Source organism: Candida parapsilosis, contig 005809 (assembly GCF_000182765.1).
Source record: "Candida parapsilosis strain CDC317 annotated contig 005809".
Lineage (NCBI taxonomy): Eukaryota > Fungi > Ascomycota > Pichiomycetes > Serinales > Debaryomycetaceae > Lodderomyces > Lodderomyces parapsilosis.
The window spans coordinates 2,391,815-2,405,182 of NW_023503281.1; the positions used below are offsets into that span (position 1 = coordinate 2,391,815).

The 13,368-nt window shown below is 38.6% G+C and overlaps 6 protein-coding genes across 6 annotated transcripts; 1 reads left to right on the top strand and 5 right to left on the bottom strand. All coding sequences in view use genetic code 12, as the record gives it.

The window, feature by feature from the left end:
* Nucleotides 1–60: 60 nt before the first annotated feature.
* On the bottom strand, nucleotides 61–3,159 carry CPAR2_211240 (protein kinase; the record flags this gene model as incomplete). Its single annotated transcript, XM_036810073.1, has 1 exon — nucleotides 61–3,159. The coding sequence occupies one exon, from the start codon at nucleotides 3,157–3,159 to the stop codon at nucleotides 61–63; it is 3,099 nt and encodes a 1,032-aa protein (XP_036666647.1).
* A 553-nt stretch (nucleotides 3,160–3,712) lies between these two features.
* Nucleotides 3,713–6,709, bottom strand: STE11 (mitogen-activated protein kinase kinase kinase; the record flags this gene model as incomplete). The annotated part of the gene is made up of 1 exon (XM_036810074.1): nucleotides 3,713–6,709. One exon carries the CDS (start codon nucleotides 6,707–6,709, stop codon nucleotides 3,713–3,715), a length of 2,997 nt encoding a protein of 998 aa, XP_036666648.1.
* A 407-nt stretch (nucleotides 6,710–7,116) lies between these two features.
* Nucleotides 7,117–8,886, bottom strand: CPAR2_211260 (phosphoprotein phosphatase; the record flags this gene model as incomplete). The annotated part of the gene is made up of 1 exon (XM_036810075.1): nucleotides 7,117–8,886. The coding sequence occupies one exon, from the start codon at nucleotides 8,884–8,886 to the stop codon at nucleotides 7,117–7,119; it is 1,770 nt and encodes a 589-aa protein (XP_036666649.1).
* A 502-nt stretch (nucleotides 8,887–9,388) lies between these two features.
* On the bottom strand, nucleotides 9,389–9,712 carry ASR3 (Asr3p; the record flags this gene model as incomplete). The annotated part of the gene is made up of 1 exon (XM_036810076.1): nucleotides 9,389–9,712. One exon carries the CDS (start codon nucleotides 9,710–9,712, stop codon nucleotides 9,389–9,391), a length of 324 nt encoding a protein of 107 aa, XP_036666650.1.
* Nucleotides 9,713–10,817: 1,105 nt separating this feature from the next.
* On the bottom strand, nucleotides 10,818–11,957 carry CPAR2_211280 (uncharacterized protein; the record flags this gene model as incomplete). Its single annotated transcript, XM_036810077.1, has 1 exon — nucleotides 10,818–11,957. The coding sequence occupies one exon, from the start codon at nucleotides 11,955–11,957 to the stop codon at nucleotides 10,818–10,820; it is 1,140 nt and encodes a 379-aa protein (XP_036666651.1).
* A 925-nt stretch (nucleotides 11,958–12,882) lies between these two features.
* On the top strand, nucleotides 12,883–13,353 carry GNA1 (glucosamine 6-phosphate N-acetyltransferase; the record flags this gene model as incomplete). The annotated part of the gene is made up of 1 exon (XM_036810079.1): nucleotides 12,883–13,353. The coding sequence occupies one exon, from the start codon at nucleotides 12,883–12,885 to the stop codon at nucleotides 13,351–13,353; it is 471 nt and encodes a 156-aa protein (XP_036666652.1).
* Between the last annotated feature and the right edge of the window lie 15 nt (nucleotides 13,354–13,368).

The window sequence follows — 13,368 nt, forward strand, 5'->3', positions numbered from 1 at the left end:
TTAATCGTACGCATTCCCTCATATATTCATGTAATCCTAAATATCAAAAACTAAAGACTTTTAATTGCCCAATATATGTTCGTTTTTAAAATGTGCTGAAAGCTCCCTTTCCTTTACTCTGCTCAAATTATCGTAAATCATTTGTGTATCCCATCGTTTGGTTATATTCGTTTCCAAGCATCCAACAATGGTATCGTAAATTTTTGTAAATTCTGGAAATTTGTCGCTCAGTTTGTACAATTTCCAATCATCACGTAGCTTGCTTAATTCTTCTTGTCTTTTTAGGTCAACCATTGATGGCGATTGCATCATCAATGCAGCTGGTATGCTCTCTTCTTCCAGTTCCTCTTTTCCTCCTCCCTTTTCTTCATCGATTCTATCAAGAGACTCTCCTGAACTCTTGCCACTCAGGGATTCACCAGCGGAATTACTCTTACTATTTTCTTCTTTCAATACCCACTCTATCAAACACGCTTTTCTTAGTTCGGCTTTGTTGTACTTGCCGGCAGTTATCATCGCTCGTAACCTTGGCTCATATTGATGCTGAAACGGCAACTTACCCACACACATGGCATACATCAACACACCTAGAGCCCATACATCAGCCAGCGGACCCAATGGTGGTGGACTAGGTTGTAACAACTCAGGAGATGCATATGGCAACGATCCAATGTGTGAATGAGGTAAATCAGAGTCAACACCACCATTAACACCATTATTGGTTGTACCGTTTCCATTGTTAGAAGATAGCCATTTCTTACTAAATTCAAAATAATCATTGGTACTTGTATTTCGCGCTGAATGATTTAGTTTATGATCAGATGTCGTTGGTGATATCCCTTCTGATGAAACGGGGGTCAAATGAACCGATTGTATAGAAGGACCATGAGTCTTGAAAAAATTTGACACGCCAATTTGCGAGTCATCATTAATCAAATGATCCAAAGTTTTGGCATTAGCTCCGTCACCACCTCCAGGGTATGGTTTCCTATTTTCAGTGTTTGATGATTTGCTTCTGATCATTAACGTATCAGTATCATCATAATCATCTTTGGGGGATAATAGTTGTGGAGACGATGTTGGTGGTGGCGGTGATCTTCTTCTGCTGGTCATTTTGAAAGGACGCTTCATCGAATTCTTTCTGCTAATCCGCATACTGTAAATCCTTGCCATACCGAAATCACATAAAATCATTTTACAATGGTCATCTGTATCCCTTCTCACCAATACATTTTCCAACTTTATGTCTCCATGAACGATTCCCTTTTCTTCATGCATATACAACAATGCAGTAACGATCTGTTTCGAGTAATCGATAATTTCATTCAATCTTTTCCTTTGCTTTTCAATTTGGAAATTAACTGGACCTGATTGAGAATGCAACCCACTATTAAACTGACCCCACATTGTAACTACATCAAATAATGTACCACCCTCAATTCTATCCATCAAACAAAAGATTGTATCTTCTGTCTCAAAATGGTCAATCAATGGAAGTATATTTTCATGATTCAATTGTTTCCAAATGGAAATTTCTTTTTTGAAAACTTCCAATACTTTTGGATTAGTTGCTACAGAAGACATTTCAACGCGAGAATTTCTCCTACTACCAGGACAACTGAAATCAAAATCTCGTGTTGATTTGACAATCTTCATTGCTCTGATGTTACCCTTTTTATCAACACATTCGCGTATGGTACCCCACGCTCCATATCCAATACATTTGCCCAACTCATGATCCATGACAATTGCACCTCGCTCATCAACATTATACTTTTGATTCATTTCTTGCATCTTTTTGATATCAGTGGTTGATGTTCTCGCAAGAAGTCTTCCAGCCAACGTATTTACACTACCAACACGTTGCTTTCTGGTAAAGCTATTATCATTCGACCCAAACCCTCCATCACTTTTAGGGGTCTTACCAGAAGACCCTAGAGATCCAAATGGGCCACCTCCGTTCAAGTAATTCTTGGCAAACAATGAAAATTGTGAATAATCAACGCTATCGGAAAAGTTGCGCACAACTTTTTTACGTTGTGAATATGGTAAATCATTGAAATTTGGTGGTAAACTGTTTAAAATCGTTTCAAAATCAACATCGCCACCACTACCAGGTTGCGAATCCAGAGCAGCTGATGCTGGTTTTTGCTTCTTTGATTTTCTCATCTGTAACCCGGTCCCAGAAGTTTCCCTTTTAGGACTATGACTAGGGGTTTCCACTTGTTCTGCAAGTTGTTTAAGCTTCAACACCTCTGTATCTTTTGAGCCTGTGGATTGTCCTTCAGGGCGCTTCATCTTCATATAATCATGCAACTTTGAATATGAAAGTTTGGACGGTATTTGACTATTGTGTCGTATTGGTTGGGGAGCAACTTGTGCATGTAAAAGATTCAAGTCCAAGTACGACGCATTATGACTTCGTGGGGTATTTGATTGTGTTGTGTAGGCACTCATGGTACTGTTGGTGGTACGAGTTCTGGTCAAGTCCAAATCAGAAGTGTTGTTCCATCGGTAAACCATTTCAGAAAAATCCAAGCCTGGGATATATTCATCTTCCAAACCTCGAGTGTAACTCATAGCATCTACAGTACTGTCATGTGAGCGTGCATGCAATTTGTTGCCACCACCACCACCATTACTACTATCATCATTTCCGTCATCTTCTCCTTGAAACTCTGTTGAGCCTTGTTTGATAAGTTGAGGTCGTATTGTTCCATCTCGATAGATACGTTGTCCAGTTTCCAGATCAAAATTATTCTTTTCAGTTTCAGAAAACCCTCGTGACCTCCTATACTCACTTTTACGGAAACCAGTAGTTGGCGTAGCTGCTGCAATTTCTTGCTTACCAAATGGGCCTGCAACACTTGCATGACGAGCCTTCAGAAACTCCAAGCCAGATTTATGCGCATGACGTTGGTGTGGATGAGGTTGTTGTTGTTGTTGCTGTTGTTGCTGTTGTTGGTGGTGGTGGTGGTGATGGTAGTGGTCGTCTTCGTGTTGTTGTGGCTGCAGCCCTTCGAGGGCTACCTGTGAGGGGTCTCGGTGATTTCCAGATTGATCACTGGTGTTGTTATTGTTGTTGTCAATTTGAAACTTAGACTCATCGAGTAAATTTACCGTTGAAACTTTTGGCTGGGACTTTAACGGGATTTCCATTAATACAGATGATGTAGTATGTAAAGGGAAACGTTAAAAAGAAATGGTAAATTAGATCAGTAGTAATGTTGGGAGGTTAGTTTTTTTTTTTTTTAGTTGGTGAAGTTGAAGTGGTTTCAAAGTTGATTGTGGATAGTAATATAATAAATGTAATGACGCAACCTTTTTCGCGGGTTGTAGTACAATCTGATGATTAATTCGATGATGGGTTTGAATACTTATTTTCTTGTTGCAAGTGTGTAGAAAATATATGATGATGATGACGATAGTTTTTGATGACTGGAGGACTCAATTGCACACACAAACACACATAGACACAAGAAAAAAAAAAAATTATATACAAAAGCACATTGTTAATGAGGAGTTTTTAGCTTTATATCAGTGTCGTGTCATAAAGTCGAATTTGCGACATTAATCCCCATTTTTTCTCCGCAATCTATATCATATCATCATTACACTACAGAATAGTATTGTTTTCAACAATGATACGGCTGATACTTCAATTTAGTAATATAAGCATATATATCTAAATACTTACCCTCTATTGTTCCTCTTACTGCTTCGACATAATCAATGCATTCAAAAATGGATCATTCAACAATTCACTAGCATGAGGTCTCCTTGAATAATGTAATTCAAATGTCTTTTCCAAAAATGCTCTTGCTTCATCAGTACACCACTCAGGTATTGTTGGTGGTATATGATTACCAATCTTAAATAATGCTTGCATTTGACTCAATTCAGGATATGGATGTTTACCTGTGAACATTTCAACAATTAAACTACCAACTGACCAGATATCCGCTTTTTTAGTATACGTGGTTTGTTTAACAACTTCTGGTGCCATCCAAAACACTGAACCTTGTAATGATGCTCTTTTACCTGTTTTTTTCAAATTTTCATCTTCTTCATCAATAGTACTAACTTTTTTCGATATTCCAAAGTCACCAATTTTAACAGTACCTTTTATATCAATCAAAATGTTTGCTCCTTTGATATCACGATGAATAATGTCTTCTCCATGGAGATAGTTTAACCCAATCAATACTTGTCTTATGAAATTACGAATCAATGGTTCTTCAAATGGTCCATATGAATTCAACATTGTTTGTACTGAGCCACCAGGCACATATTCAAGAAAGATATTGAGGTAATTCTCATCACTCGAACTACCAAAGTATCGAACTATATTCTCATGATTTAAATCCTTTAGTAACATCATTTCTCTCTCCTGATCGGCAATCCGTTGCAGAATGGGTGTTGGAGTAGATGTATCCTTTTGTGGTAATGGGGGAGGTGCTGGGTATTCTGAATTTTGTTGTTGCTGCTGCAGTGGTTGTTGTTGCTGTTGCTGTTGCTGTTGCTGTTGCTGCTGTTGCTGTTGCTGTTGCTGTTGCTGCTGTTGCTGTTGCTGCTGTTGCTGTTGCTGTTGCTGTTGCTGTTGCTGTTGCTGTTGCTGTTGCTGTTGCTGTTGCTGTTGCTGTTGCTGTTGCTGTTGCTGTTGCTGTTGCTGTTGATGCTGCTGCTGCTGCTGCAGTTGAAAAGTAGCTGAAACAGGAGTAGTTGCTCTCGATGGAGTGTCTTTACCATTGCTTTTCTGGGCACTCTTATTGTCATGATGATGATGATGGTGATCGCTTTTATGATGATGAGATTTTTCTTTACCTTCCACAATGTTGACTTTTTGCGACAGTTTATTTTGCTGGTTTTCCATCAACTTGAGCTTATTGGTATGCAATGGTATTTGTTTAACTGCCATTAATTCACCAGTGAATGGATTCATACCAAGATAAACAGTACCAAAACTACCTGATCCAATCTTGGCTCCTTTTAACCAATTCTCGGGAACACCATGCTCAAATCCATTTGTGTCCAACTCTTCAATAATATCATCATCCATTTCGTCCACTTCATCATCGGAAATATTAGCATCCAAGAGTTGTATAGTGGAATGTCGACGGTTTTCACCACCATTCCCTGCTTGACTACCTTCAAGATCGGATTCGGGAAGACAATACGATATCCGATGCAATGCACTACCACTAGCATTACTAATCACAGATCGAGCATCCTGGTTGTGCGAGGTTACTCGTGAAATTTGTGAATTCATTGGAGGTGAAGTGGAGGAGACATGGGCACCCAATCCAGACATTTGGTGCTGGTTTTGAAAATGATTTGCAGGTTTGTTAAACATACTAGATGTATCATTAGTGACAACTGCTTCATCAATTGCAGATATGTTATTCACCATAATATCACCAACGGTTCGATGAGGAAGATGATCTCTTCTTAGCCCACCAAAACCAGGACCAACATGACCAAATCCAAATTGATCACCTGAAGATATACTCATTGTTCGGTGTGACATAAAGCCAGTAGAGTTACTCATCATTGATGCTCTTGGATTCAATGCCACTGAACTGGAGGAGAATGTACCCATTGGTAAATTGAGCCGTTTACTTAACCTCACACTGTGTCGAACTGAATTTCTCACGGTCTTTTCCAAATCCTTTTGTTTTGTGTCGGGGAAATACTCTGCCAAATTTGATGAAATTAACTCACTAGGCGGTCTTTGTCCAAAAAAGTTTCTCATATTGGGTCTTGTATTAACAAGATCTGTTGATGAAGATGACAACGCCGCATTTCCTTGTCCCAGTGATATTTGTCGTTCACTGGTTCCTTCATATTTTTGCATAATTAAATTCGAAGTTTCAATAGCTGCTTTTGTTGGCGTTTCTCCCTTGGGAACCAATATGATCCTATGCTTTTCCATTCGATCCGGAGAGTAACAAATTGTCACCAACTCAACATCATACAAAAGAACAACTGAGGAGTTGGTGCCGTGCACACCTTTGTTTCTTAAATCGTTAAATGGCGAATGAATATAAGTGTCAAACTGATTAGTGTGTGATTTGAAGCCCAATTTTTTGGCAATCTTTCGTTTGATGGCCTGTGCATTGAAGCATCCAGTTATGTTGACTCGCTTAACACTTCCATCTTGTAATATGAAAGTGATTGTCTTTTTGGAATCCTTGTTGGGTGTACTTGGTTGTTGTTGTTGTTGTAGTTGTAGTTGTTGTTGTTGTTGTTGTTGTAGTTGCACTTGCAGTCGCAGCAGTGAAAGTTGATTATTCAAGTTACTCAAATTATGACTATTTAGCTGTGGTAAGGTTGCCTCACTATTGGATCCTGTTAAGTTAACGGAACTCACATTGTAGATGTCGTTTCCTGTAGTTGGCGTCGTGGCAACCAATTCCAAGTTTAATCGTTTATACAACTCACCAATATCGATGTAGTTTTTCAAATTATCAGCCTTCAATGCATTTATAGCGATCTCTAATCGTAATCGGTCTCCTAATTTGCCCACACCAATTTCTTTCAAACAATATGAATCCAACTCAGGTAATAGATCAACTGTGATACCATTGTCGATAAATTTTTGTAACAAATGTTGGCAATTAGATTTGGCTAGCCAGGCTTTCAATTCCCTAATTTCATTCTTATCAATGGTGTGAACTTGGTCATCCGTGTCCTTGATAGGTGTGCTCATTATAATAGAACAAAGTTTCTTTCAGTTAATGATACTTGTTGCTAAGACCTGATACTTGGCAGTATCTCCAATCCATGGTTTTCCAGACAAGTTTGGGTGAGATTCTTTAGAACTGTGTGACGCGATGTAAAAAATTATACACAAGCTGTATGTTGTGTCGCAAAAAAAAAAAAGGAAGGGAAATCACCACAATCTTTTCGTTTCGGTTGTGTTAATCTTTGTTTCAACAATGAATGTAACTAAGCGTATTTTGTGTAATCCCTATACGCCTCTTTTGCAATCTAGATCTACAAGACAAAGATATCGGATGTCTTAGACGACAATACTAGCTCAGTCGGCTCGATCGCCAAAATGAAGATTGGTTTTCTAAAACTGCACTTAAAATGCATACTATACACTCTCTAACTCTAAAGCCAATTTCCAATAACACCTTCCGAGACCAAAATCTGCTCATCAATTCTAACTTCTGGTTCGTTTTCAGCTCTCTTCCATGATTTGATTTCACCTTTTGCCGTATTAAACACATATGTTCTCGTCCTTCTTTGGTACCCTTTACATCCATATCCACCCAATCCAACACCTCCGGCATAACATAACCAAATCTGATTCTCTTCGGTTGGTGATTGACGTTTATCCAAAAGGCAATAATCGTTACAATGATCATGTCCAATACTTATGGCTTTCACACCAATTTCTTGAAAAGCATCACGTGCACCAGAATTGTATTTTGGTGATCCGCTATCTTCTCTAGGTGTACCAACTAACGTCTCCGTAGTGTTTTTGAACTCAGGTAATGGAATATGGAAGAAGGCCATTGACAAGTGGGTCTTGTTCTTAATTTTTCCATTTTGTTTGACTTTCTCCTTTTCAAACTCAGCTACTCCATCCTTGATTGACTCTGCTTGTTCCTTCATATACTTTAACTGGTTTTCTTTGATCCAATCATATCCAGGGTACTCTTTCTTGTTCTGACTGTAGTCATGTGAATCAACAAAATAGAATGCCAACGCTACTGATGAGTTTGATTTACCCTGTACTGTTGTGACATAATTTCCGTACCCATCAATTGTTTCAGGTCCAACAACACCAACACTATAGGGAAGATCAGCAAACAATTGCATCAACTCTTTGGCTGCCAATGAACCCTCAGCATCATGGTTCCCCAATACTGCAGCAAAAGGTATTTTACGTTCAATAAAAGGGCTATATGCTTTCAAAGCTGCAGTTGCCGAGTCTGGTGCAGTCAAGCCAAAGATTTGATCACCAGATAACACAACCAAATCAGGTTGCTCGATGTCAAGGACTTTACCAATAAACTCTAGAGTTCTTGGATCAGCCCGACATCCAATAGTAGAAGATGGGGGTTCAGCATTGAAACACACTCCAATACCAGTCGAGAAATGTAAATCGGCAACTTGGAGAATCTTGAACTCGTCTTTATCATTCATTACCAAGGGTTTGTTGTAATGTCTCTTGTAGTCAACTTTGGGTCCTTTACGAAATGTTATAAAGGCCGAGTATCCCACGATACCACAAACATCCTTGATTGAAGACTCCACAAAATTCCAATCTGGCCTAGGATCAACAGCATCCTGACCAAATAAAACGTCAACAGCAGTGACGACATTCTTGTCATTGTGAGGACCATACTTCAACCAAACATTATTCGATCTATACTCCCATTCTTTTTTGTTTAATTCCTGTTCAGTTGAGATATCGAACTCAGGCTCAGGATCCTGTACCGAAATATCAATAACCACTTCGTCTGTCAAATGAGTCTCATCAAGGACTTTTCGATAATCAGTACGGCTAATTTTCTTTACCCACAATACTTCCTTTCTAAACCACGATAATCCAAGACACAAGTCTTTATCCACCCTAATCCAATCAGCTCCATACGCCGTCAAATCACCAAATTTACCATCTCCACTCTTGGGTTTCCCACAATCAGGGTTTCTATAATTGTAAGCTGTGCAACCATTTATTGATACGTCTAAGATAAACATATCTTCTGAGTTTGTTGGGATGGGCGCTTGAGCAGAAGAAAACCCAAGCATTTCATATAGTTCGGAAGCATAATGACGATTAGCTAGGAATAGCAGGATTGATATAAAATTGAGCAAGAAACCAAAAAGAATCACCCTGTTGGGGGTTATTTTGAAGGACTTTGGAGTCATTATTGTTGTCCCGATTCTGTTGTTGTGTCTGTCCTTGAAGGTGAGAAGCGGTGTGTCAAATTTGAGGGATCAACGTGGGTTGCTATTTTTATAAACAATTCCGCGATAAGGAAATTTGCGACAATCGGAATTAAAGGATTGGGTGATACTGCATAGTAGCGAACTTCCAGCCACATTTTTGAATCAGGACAAGTCAAAAATCTTTATGAAGGTTAATAGTAGACACAGTTGCGGTTACTTCAACTAAAAAGATACTGACTAGCTTCCCCTGAGGTTTCAGATCAGTCCGATGAACATTTCATTGCGTAAGTGTCATAGTGGCGCACTCAAGAATCAGAGTTTCGCGGGGCAGATCAAGGAGAAATACCGAGTTAGCCTAGCCTCTTTGAAGGAGGACCCATCAACCTAGAAAACTTGCAACTCCTAAAATCACACCTTCTTCTAGAATAATCAAACACGCGTGAATTTTTATTAGCTAAACCTATATAATATTAGATCCCTTTCATTCATTCTTCTTTGCACGAGCCTCCTCTAACTCGGCTTCTCTCTTCTTCGCTTCTGGTTCAACATCAGGGAACGAAGCAGCATCAAATTGCTGTTTCTGCTTACCAGGATCCAACACAGCTTGATCAAATGCCTTTGCATCCTCCTTTTGTTGAGCTTCCTTTTCAACTTTAGGAAATTGACCCGGTTGAGGATGTACCACTGCATGTGGTTTGGTCAATTTGGACAATGGAACCTCTTTGCCACCGATATTAACAAAAACTTCATCTTGTGATTTGCCTTCCAATATATCTTTGCTGTCTTTATTTTCGTTGTTGGACATTATTGATTCTGAATGTGTTGGCTGTGATTGAAATGAATTGGCGAAAGCGTATTTGTAAACTAGATATAGTGATATGAATAATATGAGGTTGCGTAACAATCGATTCATTAATATATCAAAGAGAAACTGAGTTCAGTGGGTGGTGTAATTTGGTGGTGTTTTTTATATCATTCTGTGTCATGTTTTTCAAGAAAAAAGGAGAGTAGAAGGTGACAGCAACCAAAGTGTTTTGGGTTTGTAGCCAATGCGCGCCTAAATCCATATAACCACAGGTATCAACTGGTCCTTGCTCTCTCAAGAGTGGTCCACTTATACTAGTAGTGGCTGATTCTACGCTTTGTAAATTTGAAACTGACGCTTCGCAAGTGTCTCTAAAAATTATGACGTATGTTACACCCTAGTTCGACGCTACCATTTATTATTTAACCTGACGTGTGGGATGGTTAATTAAGTACACTTGCGATACTAGCAGTGACTCTGTATCTCGTGATACTTCTATCGAGTCTATGACAAACCAAAACGTAAAGGCACTTGTCGCAGATAAGAAGAGTTAGTTATATAAAGTATATATCACGTAGAATTGAATTGGTGGATTGCTTGTATCAAGGGATAAAGCACTTGTGTAGTGAGCGTTGTGTAAAACACGATAACAAAAATAAGCACCGAAATAAAATATCACCAAAATTGGTAGCGAGTGAACTGACCATAAACGTCTCGTATGGAAGGTAAAGAGGATACTACGCTTGAGGAGTTGAAGGTGTCGTAAGGGGACGCGTTAGAAGTGAAGGCAACTGTGCGGTTTAGAATACCACATAAGTATCCAAATTAGCACATTTTATATAGTCGTTTAGTTGGTTTGAATTTAAGTTTCATTTATCATACAAAGCACTAAAGCAAAGCGCTATAATACACAAATGATTTACGATAATTTGAGCAGAGTAAAGGAAAGGGAGCTTTCAGCACATTTTAAAAACGAACATATATTGGGCAATTAAAAGTCTTTAGTTTTTGATATTTAGGATTACATGAATATATGAGGGAATGCGTACGATTAAGAGAGCTCTTGTCTCTACAGTGTTTCCTCTTCAAAAGTATTGCGCTTGTCTTATTTAAATGGATTGGTGTTTGTTGCACTTGTAGATCCACTTGTTGAACTGGTAGTGTCAGGCTTTGAAACTTCCAAAACAATTTTACCTTGAGCTCTACCACTTTCCAATTTCTCAATAGCTTCATTCAATTCTTGGAACGGGTAAACTGAATCAATGAAAACCTTCAATTCACCATTGGCAATCAAATCTCTAGCTTCATCGATCCATCCAGCGTTGTTGTCCAACAACATTAACTCATAAGTGTATCCCAACAAGCCCAATTTCGATCTAATGGTTCTGGTGATTGACTTGACGCCACCAATCAATGCAGCTAATCCGGCACCTGGAGCATCACCAACAATGGTGTTGTATACACCGCCTTTTCTTATGATGGTGCTGATTTCAGGAAACAAGTCATCGCCACCCCAACAATCAATAATATAATCAAATTGACCAGTGGATTTGACACTTTCCAATACTGGAGTTAATAAATTGGGGTTTTTATGGTAGTCAATTTCCGAAGTTGCACCCAAACTACGAATCAATTCGGATGTTCTAGATGAATTGGTGGTGACAACTTCTTTTGCACCACCGTTTCTAGCCAACTGAACCACATACCTACCAACAGAGGTACCGGCGCCAATCACCAAGACTTTACTGTTGGGGAGTTTGATGCCACCTCTTGTACTCAATTGCAAAGCTGTTCCCAAAACCAATGGGAATGCAGAAGCTTGGGCAAGATCAATGTTTGCTGGCTTATTAGTAATTGGTGATGTCTTGGGGTCCAACAATAAAAACTCTGCTGCTGATCCTCGAGCAAACATTGGAGTGTAAATACCTTCAGCATAATCACCAATTTTCAAATTGGTTTGCGTTCCTTCACCAATCGAAACGACTTCACCAGCAAAATCACGGCCGAACCCTTGTTTAGGGTTAAACCATCCGATAAAGGACGGTTTGACCTTGTATAATTTGTAATCAACTGGATTTAACGAAGCGTAGTTAACTTTGATCAAAATCTTACCTGGAGGAGCAATGTAACCTTGACCTTGGGAGTTTTTTACTAAATCAATTGATTCTTCAACAATCTCAATTGGACTGTTACCGTTTTTATAAGCATATGCTTTGTAAGTGAGTTTAGGTTGAGGAAATGACATTTTCTTTTCTTTACTTTAACCGAAGATAATGGTGGTGGCAAAAAACAAATGGAAAAAAAGGGATCGGGACATGAACTATTTTAAGGTTTTCTAAGTTTCATGATTAGAAAGATGTGCGGAATTGCGGATCAAAAATTCTAAAGTTGCCGTCTCCCTTTATATTCTATTTGTTTTTTCAAATCGCCACAGTTTTAGTTAAAGTAGAGACACAATTGGCTTGTGTCAATAAGAGACAGCTGACTGGTGGTAATAGTTTGCAACACCTGAGCATGCCAATTGCTCTGAACGAGGAGCACTAGATCCTATTCCATTGGTATCACTTTTGTGTGACATATGTCAATAAGACACCCTTTGATAGCAAGTGTACCCGAACACGATTTTTTCGAGCTAAAGCGAGTATCTAGCACGGTTTATGGGGACTGTGTGACCAGATTTGTTCAAAGCTTTGGTTTCTTTGAAAAAGTTTAGTATTTGGAATAGAGTGGATTCTTGGTGCAAGATCCATCTATTTCAAATTTTACTTCAAATAGATGCAAAATCTTAAAGCTTAAAAAATGGGTTTGAAATTCACTCGCATTGTAAAGTGTTGTTCTTGCATAAGCCTCTTTTCTCTGAAAACTTTCCAGAACTGACAGCTCTCGAGTCAACCAATGCTCGTAAGGTTGATTGTCTCTGTATTATCTTTGGTATTGCATCAAATATATATACATTTTAATAGAGAGGGAGAATGGTAGCTTTTATTCAATGTCTTATTATTCAATGTCATAAATTTTGCAATTTAGACATTTACCTAATTGGGCTAAATTTTTGTTTTTCGTTTTTGTCATTACGAAAATGTAGAATCATAGCCCATACTAGTACCTTTATTCATTTGATACATTCCTTGTCATTGTCAATAGTGGTTTATCCAACGCTGTAGCTCAAAATGACCCAAGAAGAAATCAAGATGTCACTACCAGATGGTTATTCATTTCGAAAATTGAAGTCAACTGATTATTCTAACAATTATATTGAGACATTGAAAGTGCTAACAACAGTGGGGGAAATCAATCAAGAACAATTTGACAACTTGTTTGCCACTTGGTCTAAAAATCCAGAAATTTATCAACCACATGTCATTGTCAATTCAACAGGAACAATTGTCGCTACGGGGATGCTACTTGTAGAATCAAAACTTATACACGAATGTGGTAAAGTGGGTCATATTGAGGACATATCTGTTGCCACTAGTGAACAAGGAAAGAAGCTAGGTAACTATCTTGTTAGATCATTGAGTTTACTAGCTCAAAAGAATGGTTGTTATAAAGTCATCTTGGATTGTTCGCCTCATAATGTGGGCTTTTATGAAAAATGTGGATACAAGAATGATGGAATAGAAATGGTACAGCGGTTTTAACGAGCTTAAAGTGGG